This window comes from Rhea americana, unplaced genomic scaffold (assembly GCF_003343005.1).
Source record: "Rhea americana isolate MKP2758 unplaced genomic scaffold, rheAme1 scaffold_33, whole genome shotgun sequence".
In the NCBI taxonomy this organism is placed as follows: domain Eukaryota; kingdom Metazoa; phylum Chordata; class Aves; order Rheiformes; family Rheidae; genus Rhea; species Rhea americana.
The window spans coordinates 77,823-92,588 of NW_028186457.1; the positions used below are offsets into that span (position 1 = coordinate 77,823).

General features: G+C 63.9%; 1 protein-coding gene across 1 annotated transcript in view; it reads right to left on the minus strand.

The window, feature by feature from the left end:
- SPEG (striated muscle enriched protein kinase) overlaps positions 1–14,766 on the minus strand; it is a 39,168-nt gene that overhangs the window by 2,926 nt on the left and 21,476 nt on the right. Inside the window, exons 11-37 of the mRNA XM_085311036.1 lie at positions 14,343–14,603; positions 12,828–12,986; positions 12,356–12,545; positions 11,689–11,918; positions 11,216–11,335; positions 10,648–10,752; positions 10,367–10,573; positions 10,127–10,250; positions 9,455–9,624; positions 8,737–8,849; positions 8,492–8,660; positions 8,293–8,386; positions 7,744–7,944; positions 7,522–7,582; positions 7,227–7,304; positions 6,766–6,938; positions 6,554–6,580; positions 6,111–6,263; positions 5,527–5,569; positions 5,370–5,438; positions 2,914–5,173; positions 2,587–2,739; positions 2,142–2,258; positions 1,862–2,029; positions 1,148–1,270; positions 373–537; positions 7–174 (exon numbers count right to left, since the gene is read on the minus strand). Of these exons, the coding sequence (XP_085167162.1) occupies positions 7–174; positions 373–537; positions 1,148–1,270; positions 1,862–2,029; positions 2,142–2,258; positions 2,587–2,739; positions 2,914–5,173; positions 5,370–5,438; positions 5,527–5,569; positions 6,111–6,263; positions 6,554–6,580; positions 6,766–6,938; positions 7,227–7,304; positions 7,522–7,582; positions 7,744–7,944; positions 8,293–8,386; positions 8,492–8,660; positions 8,737–8,849; positions 9,455–9,624; positions 10,127–10,250; positions 10,367–10,573; positions 10,648–10,752; positions 11,216–11,335; positions 11,689–11,918; positions 12,356–12,545; positions 12,828–12,986; positions 14,343–14,603 (5,901 nt within the window). The remainder of the gene's footprint in view (positions 1–6; positions 175–372; positions 538–1,147; positions 1,271–1,861; positions 2,030–2,141; positions 2,259–2,586; positions 2,740–2,913; positions 5,174–5,369; positions 5,439–5,526; positions 5,570–6,110; positions 6,264–6,553; positions 6,581–6,765; positions 6,939–7,226; positions 7,305–7,521; positions 7,583–7,743; positions 7,945–8,292; positions 8,387–8,491; positions 8,661–8,736; positions 8,850–9,454; positions 9,625–10,126; positions 10,251–10,366; positions 10,574–10,647; positions 10,753–11,215; positions 11,336–11,688; positions 11,919–12,355; positions 12,546–12,827; positions 12,987–14,342; positions 14,604–14,766) is intronic.

A 14,766-nucleotide genomic window follows, 5' to 3' on the forward strand; every position in this document is an offset into this window, starting at 1 on the left:
CCCGGCCCGGCTTGCGCACGGCTCCCTGGTGCTCGCGGGGCGGCGTGGTGGGGGGCGGCCCCACCGGCGTCGGCGGCTCCGGCTGCCCCGGGGGCGTCTGGGTCGACCGGCTGGAGGCCACCTTCTCGGGGACGGGGACGGCGATGTCCTTCTTGGCAGGGGCAGCTCGGGAGTCTGCGGGGAGGAAAGGGGGAGGATGGAGGCAGCACCTCCCCGTCTGCGGCCCTGGGGGGGAAGGTCTCAGAGGTGGCCGTGAACCCCCAAAGCAGCCCCGCGCACCACCCCGCGGCTGCCCCACACCTCGGGTCCCGGGGCGCAGGCTACGGTGCGGCACTGCCGCGGGCCCTGCCCCACGGCGGGGCGCTTGCTCACCTGCCGCCTCGAGGTGCACCTTGCCCGAGGGGCTGCTGTAGGGGCCCTGCCCGGCCTTGTTGACACAGGCCACCCGAAACTTGGCGGTGCTCCCGGGGGGCAGCTCCGTCACGTTGAAGTAGCAGTCGGTGATGCCGGTGCTGACGATCTTCCACTCGTGCTCTCCTGCGGGCAGAGGCGAGGGAGGGTCGGGTGGGAGCGCAGCCTCCTGTCCCCCACCCCGGGCCACTTCCCCGGGGCCACCAGCACCCTGCCGAGCCCCGGAGGGCGGCAAGGGAGAGCAGAGAGGCAGGGCCAGGCCAGGGCAACACAGCACGTCGGACAGCGGGGACTTTTTCTCCTTGGGGTCACTGTGTGAGACCAGGTGCTGTTTTTCCAGACGTTGCTTCCAGGAAAGCGTGAAATGTCTCAGCCCCTCGGGGACATTTAGTCTCCCAGGGTTTTTCCCCCGTGGGGCTGCCCATTAGCAGAAGCCAGCACGCAGGCTGAACGTGCAGACGTTTCCCAGAGGCCATCCCACGACCACAAGCCAGCCCACATCCTTCCAGCGTAGCCTTCAGACCCAAGAGGCCGGTTTGCAAGTGCAAGGGGCAGCGGGGCTCTGCTCTGCCCTCCTGTGCCCAGATCCTGCACCTGAGCCCCCCCAAACCCATGGGTTTTAGCTAGGCCAGCAGGGACGAGCTGGGAGGAGATGCCCCAGAGCAGGTGAGATGGGTGGGCCAGGAGCTGGATGCATTCGGCAGGCCAGAGCAGGGCCGGGGCCAGCTCCACGTACCGTCTAGCTTGCGCTCCAGTGTGTAGGTGCAGGGGGCCTTGCTCTCCGCWGGCTTCCAGAGCACCAGCACCGTGTTCTTGTACTTCTGGGGGATCTCCGGGGTGCCCGGCCTCCCAGGGAGTCCTGCAAGGGGACAGACAGGGCAGGCTGGGGTGCCCAGCCAGGGGCAGGGCAGAGTGGCTGCAGAGCCAGGGCAGCACAGCACGTGGGCTCAGACGTACGGGGCATGGCTGGAGATGCCCCATGAAAAACAGCCTGCCCCCCTCTTTRAAAGTCTCAGTCTCAGTCCTGCTTGAGGCTCTGGTGGTGCTCAAAGCTGGGGCTGGAGCAAGGGAAGAGCAAGCCAGGGCTGGAGTGAGCAGATGGGCTGGGGGCCACTGCAGCAAACGGCCGCAGCAGGGTCAAAAGTAGCCTTGCTCCGATTAGCAGGAGAACCCAGGAGCTTGCGAGGGAAGGGCGTGGGRCCGCTGTGATGGTCCCTGCACTGCCTTGGGGATGTGGGGAGAAAAGACCAAGTGACTTGCACCAATGGGTGCCCCCCGGCGTTGGGRCTCTATGCCACTGGTATCTCGGTTGACAGCCTTGCTCAGAGCATGCCCCTCCTGCCAGAGCCGGGCCCAAGCASCTGGAGCAGGCAATCCCCAGAGCCTATGACGTGCTTTGTCCCCTGTGGGGCAGCATCTCTGTCCCTTGAGGTCTCCCCAGCATACTTACGTGCCACAGCCAGGGTGCAGGAGCTGATGGCTGTGCCCAGGGTGTTGGCAGCTGCACACTCATACATTCCTGCGTCCTTCCGGGAGACCTTGGAGATGGTGAGCATTTGGCGGCCGTCCTTGCAAGAGATGATGTCCAGCACGTTGTCCGACTGCAGCGACCGCTTGTCTGCCATGGGGAGCAGAGAGAGCATTGCCAGGCCCCCTGCGTGTGTGCCTGTCGAGGCAGCACAGGCAGCCCCTGGGCCGTGGGCSCACGCCATGCTGCGGTGGGCCCCCACCTTTCATCCAGACAATCCTGGGGGTCGGGCTGCCGGCAGGCAGGCAGCAGAGGGTCAGTGCGTCGCCCTCCAGCAGCACCTGGTCCTTCAGCTTGATGTGGAAAACGGGGGGGAAATCTGGAGAGCAGAGTGGTGCACAAGGGCAGACTAAGGCTGGGGCATCAGTGGGGCATGCAGGCAGAGCCTGGCCTGTCCCCCTCCCTGTCCCCACCTCTGCAGCTGTAGGCAGCATTCAGGGCTCTCCTCACCCTCAGAGATTGCCCTGGGGTCCCTAAGCTTGGCCACGAGCCCCTTGAGCTGGGGAGCCRAGCTCCAGAGAGGTGCTGTGAGCCCCGAGTATGACCCCTGCACCTGCTCCCCTGCACTCTGTCCCAGCCCAGCTCCTCCAGTTGCTGCTGCGAGTGGTGGCGGGACACCCTCATGGCCCCACTGGGGCTGTGCCTACCAGACTCGCTGTGCACGTGCTGCCGGCCCCCGATGGAGCCATCCTCCTGCAGCACACTGGATGGGATGTTGGGCTGCGAGGCCACCTTCTCCTTCTTGAGCCGGGACAGCCCCCAGCGCTCCCAGCGGGACCGTTTCTGGCTCTCACCAGCACCTGCAGGAGACCCAACCCACACATYGGAGGCAGTTGAGAGCTGGAGGCAGGGGCAAGCTGGGGTGCCCAGGATGGCCATGCCCCACTGCTCCCAGTCCAAGGACCCTGACAGGGCAGGGTTCACACCAGGGTGAGCACCACTCAACATGGGGTGCCGGCAGCCCCCCAGCTCACCTTTGGCAGAGGCAGTGGAGCGGGTGCTGCCCTCCGACTGCAGGGACTCAGAGGAGGGTGCGAGCGCTGGGTGGGGGCCCACCTGGTTCTGCGCCGTGATGCCCACCTGCCGCAGGCTCTCCCCTTCTGAATTGGCCCGGCGGAGCAGAGAGAGGAGCTTTTCTGGGTGCTCCTTAGCCCCTTCATCCTCCGGCCGCTCATCTGAGAGGCTGCGCAGCCGTGAGGAGACCCGATCCATGGTCGCACTGATCTTCCTCCGCACAGCCACCACCGGTGACTCGCTCTCGCCAGCACCTGGCTCCGACTTGAGGCTTTCTGAGTCCCTCCGCTCCTTGGAGCTGCCCAAGCCAAGGCTCCAGGAGAAGCGGCGCCCACGTGTCGGGGTTTCTCCTCCTCCGTCTTCCCCCTTAGCCTTCTTCCTCTCTGCAGGTGGTGTCCGCTTGAGGCGCAGGCTCATCCTCCGGATGAAGCCACCATCCTTCTCCATCTCATGCAAGTCCTGCACTGACTTGGACTTCTCTGCCAGGCCGGTGGGCTGGCTCTTGTGCAGCTCCAGGGGCACGCCTGCTGGCGTGGGCCGGTAGATGCCCTCATCACGAGATGAGGAGCTGGCCAAGTGCCGGTCCTCAGACCGTGATCGGGTGAGGAGTTTCAGCCCGCGGCTGAGGGATGATTCCCGGCTCCTCTTGAACTTGGCCTCAAAGACCTCCTCCGAATCAATGTCCTCGATGAGCAGGGAACTGGAYGAGCCTGTGGGCTTTGCCTCCCTCCTCTCTGCTGGTGCTGGCACTGGGAGCTCAGCAGGGACAGGCGTGGGGTGCCTGGGGGCTTCCTTGGCAGCTGACTCCCCAATTCGCTTGGCTCCCATGGCTTGCATGACCTCGGCGTAGGAAGACATCTTGGGTGTTTGGGCACTGGGAGCCAAGGGCCCTGTCTGCTGTGGCGTGGATGCTCTCGTCCTAGCAGCCCTCTCCCCAGACCCCTTGCTGGCTCTGGTGGCTTCAGCCTTGGTGGACATCTTCTCCACGTGCCCCTCAGCCGCAGATTTCTTCCCCACAGCAGCCACAGCCACCCTGGCTCCAGGTTGGCCCCATTCATCTGGCACATGTCTTCTCTCATGGGCAGCCTTGGTTGGAAGGATCCGGGGGAAGGTGGTCTCCAGGGCAGGGGGCAGTAGTTGGCTGCTGGCATCCCCTGGTGTGTGGGGTCGGGCGTCGGAAAGGGCCGAGAGTGATGGGGACTCCTTGAGCCGCTGGACCTCCATGTGAGCCACAGGGATCTCCAGGGGTGCCCCGGAGCGGCGGTGCCGGATGACGGGTTCGGCATCGCCGTGGCTGAAGGAGCTGCTCTTTTGCAGTAGGCGCTCCTGGGGGAAAAGCTGCGGCGASGTGGCCTCGCTGGACGCCGCACGCACCAGCCGGGGTCCTGCCGGCGCAGGCTGCTCCAGCCGCGGTGGCCGCAGCACCTTCTTGTCGGGGCTGACACCCAGCGTCTCCAGGAGGGGACCCCGCAGACCACTGACCTTGCCGTCCAAGGGGCTCCCCCGCAGCAGGCGCTGGCGCATCAGCTCCAGGCGCTGGGCATGGTCGTCCTCGCCCAGGCCCCCCTTCCGGCGAGGAAGCTCCATGGAGGCCGCCTTGGCCAGTGTCTTGCGGGGCTCCCGGCCCAGCTCGCCTCCCTCCTCGGCCCCCAGGGGCCGGCTGAGCAGCAGGGCACCGTCGGCAGAGCTGCCTCGCTTCAGCTCGCCCCTCTTGGCTGCCCTGCGGGTGCTTTCAGGGGACTCCAGGCTGGAGCCTTTTCTCACAGCTTTGCGGGGATGCTCTGGCCACTTCTGGGCCTCAGGGGCTTCCTCATCGGAGGAGCCAGGTGCCTCCACCTCTGCGCAGGGCCGCCGTGGCAGTGCAGCCCTTGGCCTCTTCCCCAGGGCCACCGCTGGCCTCCCTGCATCTTCACTCTGCCACTCCATGGCAGATACATCCCCTGACACGGCCGCCTCCTCCCGTGGCCCCTCAGCTGGCCCCATGGCCTCGTCGTCTGTGGGGATCTCATTGAGTGACATGCGGGAGCCAGAGAACTCCACCTGGTGTGGCATGGGGATGAAGGGCAGCTCGTCCAAGTCATCTGAGTCTGAGGAGGACGACAGAGCTGGGGACTCCTTGAGGTGCCGGGGCACTGCGATGGACAGGTGGTTGGATGTGTCCTCCAGCAACTCAGGGATTGGCCGCAGCACCATGTTGCACTTGTAGCTGATCTGTGAGCGCTGCACGGAGTGATGAGGGCTACATCAGGCCCAGGCAGATGGCCCAGCGTCATATAGTCCAGTGCACAGCATCACCTAGCCCTCCACAGCACCCCATCCAGCCCAGCACCTGGCACATCCCTAGCCAGCATCCCTCCTCACCCTGCCCAGCTCACAGCCCTGCCTTTACATGCCCTTGCCCTCCTCCTGCCTTTACCTGCCACTTCCGACGGGAGAGGAAGAGCTTTAGGTGGTCAGTGCTGATGACTTTCCCCTTGGCCAGCGTCTACAAGAAGAGAGGAGAGCACTATTGCACAGACCCTGCAGCTGCCTCAGAGGAACCCCACTGCCTCCAGATATCTGGCCAGACTCACCTTGAACCAGGGGTGCTCCAGGGTCTGCTCTGCATTGGGTCTCCTGTGAACCAACACCACCAGGTGAGGAACACCTGGGCTGGGGGGGGTTGGGCCAGCCAGGGGGAAGGCAGAAGAGTATGGCAGGCAGGTGTCCATGCTGCAAATCCTATCCCCGGTAGGCTGAGCTGGGTGCACAGCCAGGCATCCTTCCCGCCCTCAAGCACCCCAAAAATATGTGGGTCACTACCCTGCCTTAAGCACAAGGTTCATGCCATAGGACCAGCAACGTGGATGGGGAGGGCATCACCCTGAGCCAGGGCACAGGAGCTGCATCCAGCTGTGCCCTTGCAGCCCCAGCAGGACCCATCAGTTGCGTTGTGCTCTGTGCTGCCTTGACACACCCAGACGCTCATTGCTGCCCAGGAATATGGCCCTGGGGTGCCCCCACATGCAGTCCAGCCTCTTTCCACCCAGCCTCATGCTCACCACTCCTCYGCCTCAGCCCTCTCCACCCTCTGCACACTCCCCATCCTGGAGCACACTGTCCTTGTGGCCAACACCATATGCTCTTGGGAGGGGACAGGGGACCTTGCACCACTCACAGCCTGTCGTTGACCAGAACTTTGATGACAAAGCCTTTGGCTTCCCGTGTGAGCCCCTGGAACATCCTCTCCTCGAAGGCCACATTGTAATTGCGGATGTTCATCAGCGTGGTCTTGTCATTCTCGCCCACAAAAGGGGAGATCCCTGTGAGGCTGCCAAGGGAGGGAACGTATCATCAAGCCACGGGGATGTGGGGAACAGCACGGCAAGTCCTGGGGACACTGGGAACTGAGGGAAGGACCCTGGACCCCAGCCCTAGTGCCATGGGGGAGGCCAAGTCAGGCCAGCCTAGGGTGGCTCTGAAGGAAGCTGAATTTGCAGTTATGTGTGTGACCCACACCCCAGCACTGAAACTGCTARTGGGGCAGAAAGGGAGATGCTTCTACTGGTCCCTGTGCGCAGGGCCTTCTGAGACTCCCTGGGGGCACAACGAAGCACTTACCATAGGTACGCGATGACCCCCACCGGCCTGTGGAGAGGAGAGCACAGTTACCGCACAGCACCGGTACCCCAGCCTTTGGCTCCCCAGCAACCCCTCGAGCTCAGGGCTCGCCGCAAGCCTCCCAGGCACTCTCTTGAGCACCCCTGCCCTCTCCTGGCCACAGCAGGGAGACCTGTGCCCAGGACCCAACCTGGCACTAGGGCTGCTCTTACCAGACGTCGGTGACACTGGAGATGGGGCTCTGGTTGACGATCTCAGGACCCACAAACTCGGGGGTGCCGTACTTGCAGTACTGCGGCTCGTCAGGCGTCAGCTCCTGCGCGTTGCCGAAGTCACAGATCCGGACCTGCTCACTGCTCGAATCCGCCATCAGGAGGTTTTCTGGCTACAGGACAGTGCGGGCAGACGGGAGCTTGGCAGGAGGCTCTCCTGCCAAGGGAGAGGCAGGGCAGGTACTGCCCACAGGGGAGAGCAAAGGGCATGGGACAGCCCCCGAAAGAACGAACGGATGGGAGCAGCTAGCCCAGGAAGGAGGCCGGGGACGATGAGGAGGTGGGATGTCCCCTGCGAACAGGACTCGAGCCTGCCCTCCAGTGTGGCAGAGCTGTGGGCCCTTGCGTGCCAGGGCAGGGAGACATGGAGCAGGATGGGCCTGGGACAGCCCTGCACTCACTTTGATGTCCAGGTGTAGAATTTTTTGCTGATGCAGGTAGCAAATCCCCTCCAAGACCTGCCGCATGTAGGACCGGACCTACAAGAGATAGAAAAGGTGGGGACACTGGCCCCAGGCAGGGTCCTGAGCATGAGTCAGACCCATGTGAGGCAGAGGACTAGTCCTGTGTAGAGGAAATAAGGAGGCTGCAACCTCCGTTGTAGCACTTTGAAATGAGCCCTGCAGGTCCCCTGGCTGGGATAGTGTCCTCAGGCTTCCTCCCTATCCCGCCACTTGCCCCCTATGGATCACCCACCTCAGACTCGCACACTGAGGGCTTCCTTGCCATCCTGTCCAGCAGCTCGTCCTCAGCACACCTGGATCCTGGTCAAGGAGCACAGAAACGCCATGCCCAGCCATGCTCTGCACCCTCCTTGGTGCCTGCTCCTTCACACCCTGCTCTGCCTATCCACATGGTCCTCAGCCCTCCCCTGCACTGTGCACCCCTRAGCTATGCTGGGCCATGCCCACAGGATACAGCTCCATGACCATGATGACAGCGTTCTTCTTCTCGAAGGCATCGTGGAAGAAGACAATGCGCTCGTGGTCAAGCTGYGAGAGGATGTGCAGCTCCCGGCGTGCTGACTGCTTGGCCTTGGTCCTCCCAGGGACAAACTTAGCAGCAAAGTCCAGTCGACTGCTCTTCTCYGTCACCCTCCGCAGGTACGAGAAGGCCCCCCTGCAATGCAGCAATGGGGGGCGATGAGGGGGCAATGGGGAATAAGAAGATTGGTGGCCAGGAGACCTGCCCGTTCCCCTGGCACCAGGGCAGGTGCCCACTTGGCAGGGAGCTGCATGCACCCCTAGCAGACCTCCAGGACCATCTTTGGGGGCTCCTAGGCCTGGCTTCTCTATAACTGTCCCCACTCCCACTCTGAGCTAGCACTGGTGCCCCAAAATGGCCACAAGCCACCTAGCACAAGGATCCAGTTTACCAGGGCCAAGGAGCTCAGTCCCAGAGGTCACAGCTTCATAGTGCAGTGGGGCTCCAGCACCCGTTTCCCTGCCGCATTCCCATGCCTTGTACCTCCCAATCTCCTCGTGCACATCGTAGTAGTCAGTTAGGCGTCGCGCCTTATGCAGAGCATCCTCCTCCATCGTGACGTCTGTGGTGGGCTGGGCTGGGGGAAGGAAAGGCACTGGCAGGGATGAAGTGAGGTACCAAAGTACCTGCCCTGCAGGGCTGGGGCACAGGAGAGGGTGCTGCACGTCTGGCCYGACCATACCTGTGTGCACCATGAGCTCGGCCTTGCAAGACACCTCCCCAGCGATGTTCCTGGCCGTGCAGGTGTAGACCCCACTGTCAGACTCAACGGCGCCCAGCACCACCAGGGAACACTCGTTGTCCTCATACACAAAGCTCAGGTGGCTACTCTCCTCCAGCAGCTCTCCATCCTGGGGGTGACAGTGGGTTCAGGGGGCCTCATGCTATCCCTCAGCAGGAAGGATTTTTTTCTGAGTACCAACCCACCTTATACCACATGATGTCTGGCAGTGGCTTGCCCTCCACCACCACAGCAAAGCGCGGCGTCTCGCCTTGCTGGGCATCAATGTCCTCCATGATGGACTCAAAGCGCGGCGCCTCTGCCGAGAGAAGGGGCGTGGGGCACCACTGGGCAGTGCCACCCCTCTGGCACAGGYGTGGGGCACTGTGGGGTGCTGCCCTCATGGTGTACGGCTGTGGAGCACTGTGAGACAACGCCAGCCCAGAGCACAGGGGCAGGGACTACCATGGGGCAGTTGCACCCCAGTGCACATGGCTGTGGGGCACTGTGGGGCAATGCCCCAATGGCATGAGCCTGGGGCACCATGGGGCAGGGGTACACCTGTGGCAGTCATACCCCAGGGCATGAGTGTGGTGTGCCATGGGGCAGTGCCACTCCACAGCATGTAGCGTGGGGCTCAGTGGGGCAGCATGTCCCCATTACACACGGACGCGGGCTCCTGTGGAGCAGTGACGCAGGTAAGGGGCTTTGTGCTGCGGTCCCCCAAGGCTCGTGGGCACAGAGCACCGTGGAGCAGTGCCACCCCATCACGTACAGGTATGCAGCAGTGCCCAGTATGGCACGTGGGCAAGGGGCATCATGGGGCAATGCCAATCCAGGGTACCTGGGCGTGGGGCATGGTGCGCAGGCCACCCCCACGGCACACAGGCATGGAGCATCATGGGGCGATGCGGGGGCACCTACCTGCGAGGCAGAGGTGGAGGGTGCAGTGGGCAGCGCCGTGGCGGTTGCTCACCTCGCAGGTGAGCGGCCCCACGGCCCCATGGCCCACCTGCCGCAGCCGCAGGCAGTGTTGGTCGTCATCCAGCATTATCACCTCGCACACGCCTTCCTGCTCCAGCGCCACCCCATCCCTGTGGGCACACACCATCAGCCTGCCGCCAGCCCTGCCCCACGTTCTGCCCCATGGCCACCTCCCAGCCAATTTGATGCTCCCACCTGCAGGCCCATAGACAGCTCCACCTCACTGCCTCATGGCCACCTCCCAAACCACAATTCCACAGCAGCTCCAGACCCACAGCTTTGTGGTCAGCTCCTGACCCACAGCCAGGACCCACAGACAGAYCCACAGACAGACTCTACCTTGTTGTTCTCTGTAGCCTCCACAAATAGCTTGCACCCCATAGCTAGCTCTGCTTCCTGGACAGCTCTCAACACCCAGCACCCCCTAGACAGCTCCCACCCCCTGACAGCTCCACACAGCCCTGGATATCACCCTCTGGCATGGCCGGCTAGCCCTAGCAGAGGACTCCCCAGCTAAGGACTAAATGGGCAGCTGGTGTGGGACCCCYTTTGTGCACTGCATGAGGTGATACTGGGCATGGGGCAGGAGATGGGCACAGCATCATGTCCTACCTCTTCCAGGTGACAGTGGCCTCCACATGGTTGATGGTAATGGTGATAGAGGCCGGCTGCCCCTCTACCACATACACCAAGTCTGGCTTGTCTAAGATGACTGGGGCCTCCTCCAGGTAGGGACCTGCCATACACATCATCACCACCACCTCCAGACATCACATCACCTGGGGATGGAGACCCCTCTGTGTCCTGCCCTTCCATCCCAGCACCCCAGCCCCTCCCCACTGCCCATCTCACCCCGATCCAGGAGCTGCACGGGCCCCACAGGTGGGGAGGGCTTGCTGTTGGTCTTGGGCGTGGCAGTGATGACACGGAAGAGGTACTGGGCACCCTTGGTGAGCCTGTGCACTGTGTAGGTGGTGTCCCGCACACCAGTCACCAGCACCATCCACTGTGTTGTGCCCAGCACTTGCATTTGTACCACGTAGGTCACCGAGGCCRGGTCTGTGCAGGGAGAGGGTCAGTGCACAACCCCCAGCCCGTGCACCCCGTCACACTGCCCACTCCGGCCCCCTCACCTATGGCGGTGTCCAGCCATTTGGGCTTGTTCCATGTCAGCGTGATGGATCTGCCAGTCACCGAGGCCACGGTGGGTGGCCCATCTGGGGGGGTTGGCACCACATCTGCATGGGAGAGGCAGGCAGGGGTGTCAGCTACTGGGAAACATCCATCCACCACCAGGCCTGCGCTCTGGCCTGGCCAATGCCAGCAGCACTTCAGGATTTGCCTTCTGCCAGGGAGACATGGCATCCCCTCTCTGGAGGGGACAGATTGGGCCAGTGACCCTCACTGGAGACCCCAGGCACTGCTGGGGGCTCAGCCTGGCAGGGACTGGGGKGTTCGTGCTGACAGCAAGTACCAAGCAGCACTTGCGGGCCGGGGATGGGTCAAGACCCTGCAAGGTGAGGACTGCATAACGAATCCTGCTTTGAGCAGGAGGCAGCAGGGACCTCGTGAGGTCCCTTCCAACTTGAATTATCCCATGTTCTGACCCCATGATCTTGCTAAAGGACACAGACCCTCGAGGCACAGCCTGGTGGGGTGGCAGCGAGTAGCTGTGAAGCCCCAGTGGTGCCTACTCCTTACCTGTTACATATAGGTGTGCGTAGCATGTGGCCTTCCCTACTTTGTTGGCAATGACGCTTTTATAGACACCGGCATGTGCATGGCTGACAGCCGTGAACACCAAGCGATGGATATCCTTATCTGTTGGGGTATGGGGTGGGATACAGGGAGGGAAGATCCCCATCAGCAAAGCGGCACAGAGCTACCTTCCCAGCAAGCCAGTCAGGCTGGGAAATCAGCATGCAGAGCGGGATGTGAAAGTTTAGRAGGTGATGCCTCCTCTTGCGGGGGCTGTGGGCATGGCTGAAGGGCTGCACTGTCCCCACTCCCTCCACCCCAGGCTGGTGCTGGTGCCACCGCGGTGCTGGAAGGGCCTCCTGCATGGAGCCCCGGTGCCAAGCCCGCTGGCGCATGGGGCCCCGGTGCCAAGCACTGCCAGCCCTGCCRTGACACAAGCGGCCCGGGCGCGCAGGGAGGGCGGCAGGGAGCCCTACACTGCATTATCTTGCGGTCGTCGGTGCTGTCGATGCGGGAGCCGTTGTGGAACCATGTGATGGAGGGGTAGGGCAGCCCGGCCACCTGGCACTCCAGCACTGCCTCCTTGGACTCCACCACATCCAGGTTGTGCAGCGGCTTGAGGAAGTCGGGCATGGTGAAGCACTCCACCTCGTTTTCTGCCTGCTCTGGCTCCTCTGGGATGGATGGCATCTTCTCCAGCTTGGAGCTGCAACCACCAACACATGGGCTCTGTGTGAGGTGCAGGCAGGGTTCTCCCAGCCCAGCCCACTGYGGGGCTCTCCAGGCTCACATACGCTTCGTGATGAGCACCAGCATTGCCAGAAGTGTGACTGGGGCAGGGACATGCTATGAGAGGGGCTGGGAGCATCCCCAGAGGGCCACAAAGCCTTCGGATATTACATGGGARGGCATCCTGTGGGTGCACTTCCCAAGCAAGAGAAGGGCTGTGCTGGGGTGGGGACAAGGACAGCCCCAGGCTTGTTGGGAGGGAAGTGTGGCCCAGGCACACYTGGGAATTTCCCCAGTCCTTGCACAAGCCCGTTGTCCCCCAAATCCCACAGGACAGCAGCAGGAAGGATGCAGTTCCCTCCATCCCAGGGGGTCCATTCCCCTCTCCCTGGAGATCCCCATCCTGGCTCTTACATCTGGGAAGCAGCAGAGGGCCGTGGTTCCTCCACGTAGAGCTCGGCAGAGCACTCAACGTGGCCGTGGGCGTTCCTGGCGGTGACCGTGTAGTGCCCCTCATCCTCACTGCCCACATGCACGATGACCAGCGAGTACAGCCCCCCATCCTGTTGAATCCGCACATTCTCCCCTTCCTGCACCGGCTGCCCTGCATGGAGACACGCACGTGGCATCAGCACCCTCCTGACAGCCCCAGGCAGGGCAGAAGCAGGGCAGAGCCCTTAGTACCCCCTGAGAGGAACCCAGCACCTTGCAGGGCTCCTTTTCCTCCCCACACAGCCAGCAGCATGGCCAAGAGGCAGCCAGGAGACTGGCTGGGAGTGCTGGGATCTCCATGCAGGGCTGGAGCTGGGGATGCAGGCCCCCAGAGGGATGGGGATGGAGGATCCTGGAGCAGAGCCCTGGGTGAGTCCCGGGCTTGGGGGATTACCAAAGTGGGTCCAGGTGACCGTCGGCGGGGGAGTCCCGCTGATCATGCAGTCAAAGCGTGCTGTCCGCCCTTCCACCACGTCCACATCCTCCAGCTTGCGTGTGAAGAGCGGCTGGACAGAGGGCTGCACCGTCAGCCGGGCGCTGCAGGTCAGCTCGTCTGCAAGGAGAGCAGGCACCATGAGCCCTGGCACCGCCGGCCCCCGAAGCAAAGGGACTGGGGCAGGCAAGAAGCGGTGCGTGACCGTGGGTGCTCCAGGCACAGCGTGGGCGAGCTGCAGCCCRGCAGCCACCGCGGGCCTGCTTGTACCCGAGTACAAACCCCCGCCTGCCTCTGTGGGCACCCAGGCAGTGGGGCTGAGCCCTGGTGTGCTGAGTGCAAGGCCCTGTCCCTGCACAGGGTGTGCGTTCGTGCATTCCCCGGGAGCCCTGAGTGCACGTGTGTGTGTGCAAGGCCCCTGCGCTCAGGGCTGAGGCTCTGCTGGCAGGTGGGTGCCCCTTTCGTTCTTCATGCCAGTGCAGGTGCCAGCTGTCCAGCAGGGCCAGAGGCTGCCCTATGCCCTTGGGACAGGGCAGTGATCCTGGAGCAGGCGGCACCAGGAGATGCCTGCCTGGGCAGCAAGGGGCTTGGCGCAGGCTCTGTGCTCCAGAGACACCTTGCTCAGGCACAGTCTCACCTCCCCAGGCCCCAGGCTGCTCCTGCGCTTCAAACCCCGGTGTGTCCTGGCCTCTGCAGCCGGGTGCCCCGCTCTGGGGTGGGATGCAGCAGAGCCAGGCGCTGCCGGCAGGAGCAGAACTGCCTCCTGCACCCTCAGCAGCCCAGGTTCTGCCAAAAGGCTGCAGGGGCAGGCTGGGGACGGGACATGGGAAAGGGACCCTTGGCTGCCATGCAGAGGGAGCCTGGCGGGACTGAGCTCTGGAGGTAGAGGCTGTGCGAGTGCACGGGCGCAGAGGGGGGATGCAGGACGGGGCTGCTGGGCGCGTGCGGGCACTGGACCCTGCTGCTCATCCGCAGCCGCAGCCAGGGGCACGGCACACCTGGCCTGCTCCCCATGCCACCTCACAGGCCAGCAGGGAGACGTGGGCACCCGGAGCTGAGCTGCTGGGAGAGGAGGGCAGCTGGGCCCTGGGGCTGTGTACAGCTGCGGCGAAGGAGGACAGGCAGCCTGGGGCGCYTTGCACAGCCAGGGTACGAGCTTCCCCCCCTGCTTTTCTGGGAGCCATGCGCATGCTGGCAGAGGGGCGGCCTGGAGTGGGCTCAGGGTGCTGGGACCGAGTGCAGCCGTCCCCCTGAGGGTGCTGGAGAGCCCAAGGATGAGCACACACCGGGGAAAGRCAGACATGCTCCCCAGCTCCCAGGGGCAGAAATCACCCACTAAGTCTCCTCTCCAGCTGCACCCTGTGGGGCCGGAGCCCCAAGCCTGTGGGCTCCRGAGGGGGGGCTGACCTCCCCCAACGCCACGCCACGGCCGGGCCCTGAGCTAGACCCGCTGCGGGCTGCGTGGCCGCCACTTACCTTTGGCCGTGCTGAGCTTGCAGGTGTAGATGCCGCTGTCGTCCTCGTGCACRGAGGTGAGCAGCAGCTTGCACTTGCGCCCGTCAAAATGCATCTTGCATTTGAGCAGGGCGGGCTGGAGCAGCCGGCCCCGCGACAGCCAGTCCACGTCCATGTCTGGCGGGCCAGCCACCAGGCACTCAAAGAGCGCCAGCTCCCCCGCCCCGACCACCACGTCCTGCAGGGGCGCCACGACGGCCAGGGACTGGCACTCGGGGCGAGCTGCCCGGGGAAGGGGGGAGAGAGAGAGAGAAAGAGAGACGCGTCTCAGCAACTGAAAAGCAACCGTGGGCGGTGGCGGCGACGGGGGCATGCGGGGACGGGGCCCGGTGCCGCGGGCAGAGAGGCGGGGGGCGCAGGCGCGGGGGGCGGCGCGGTGCAGCGG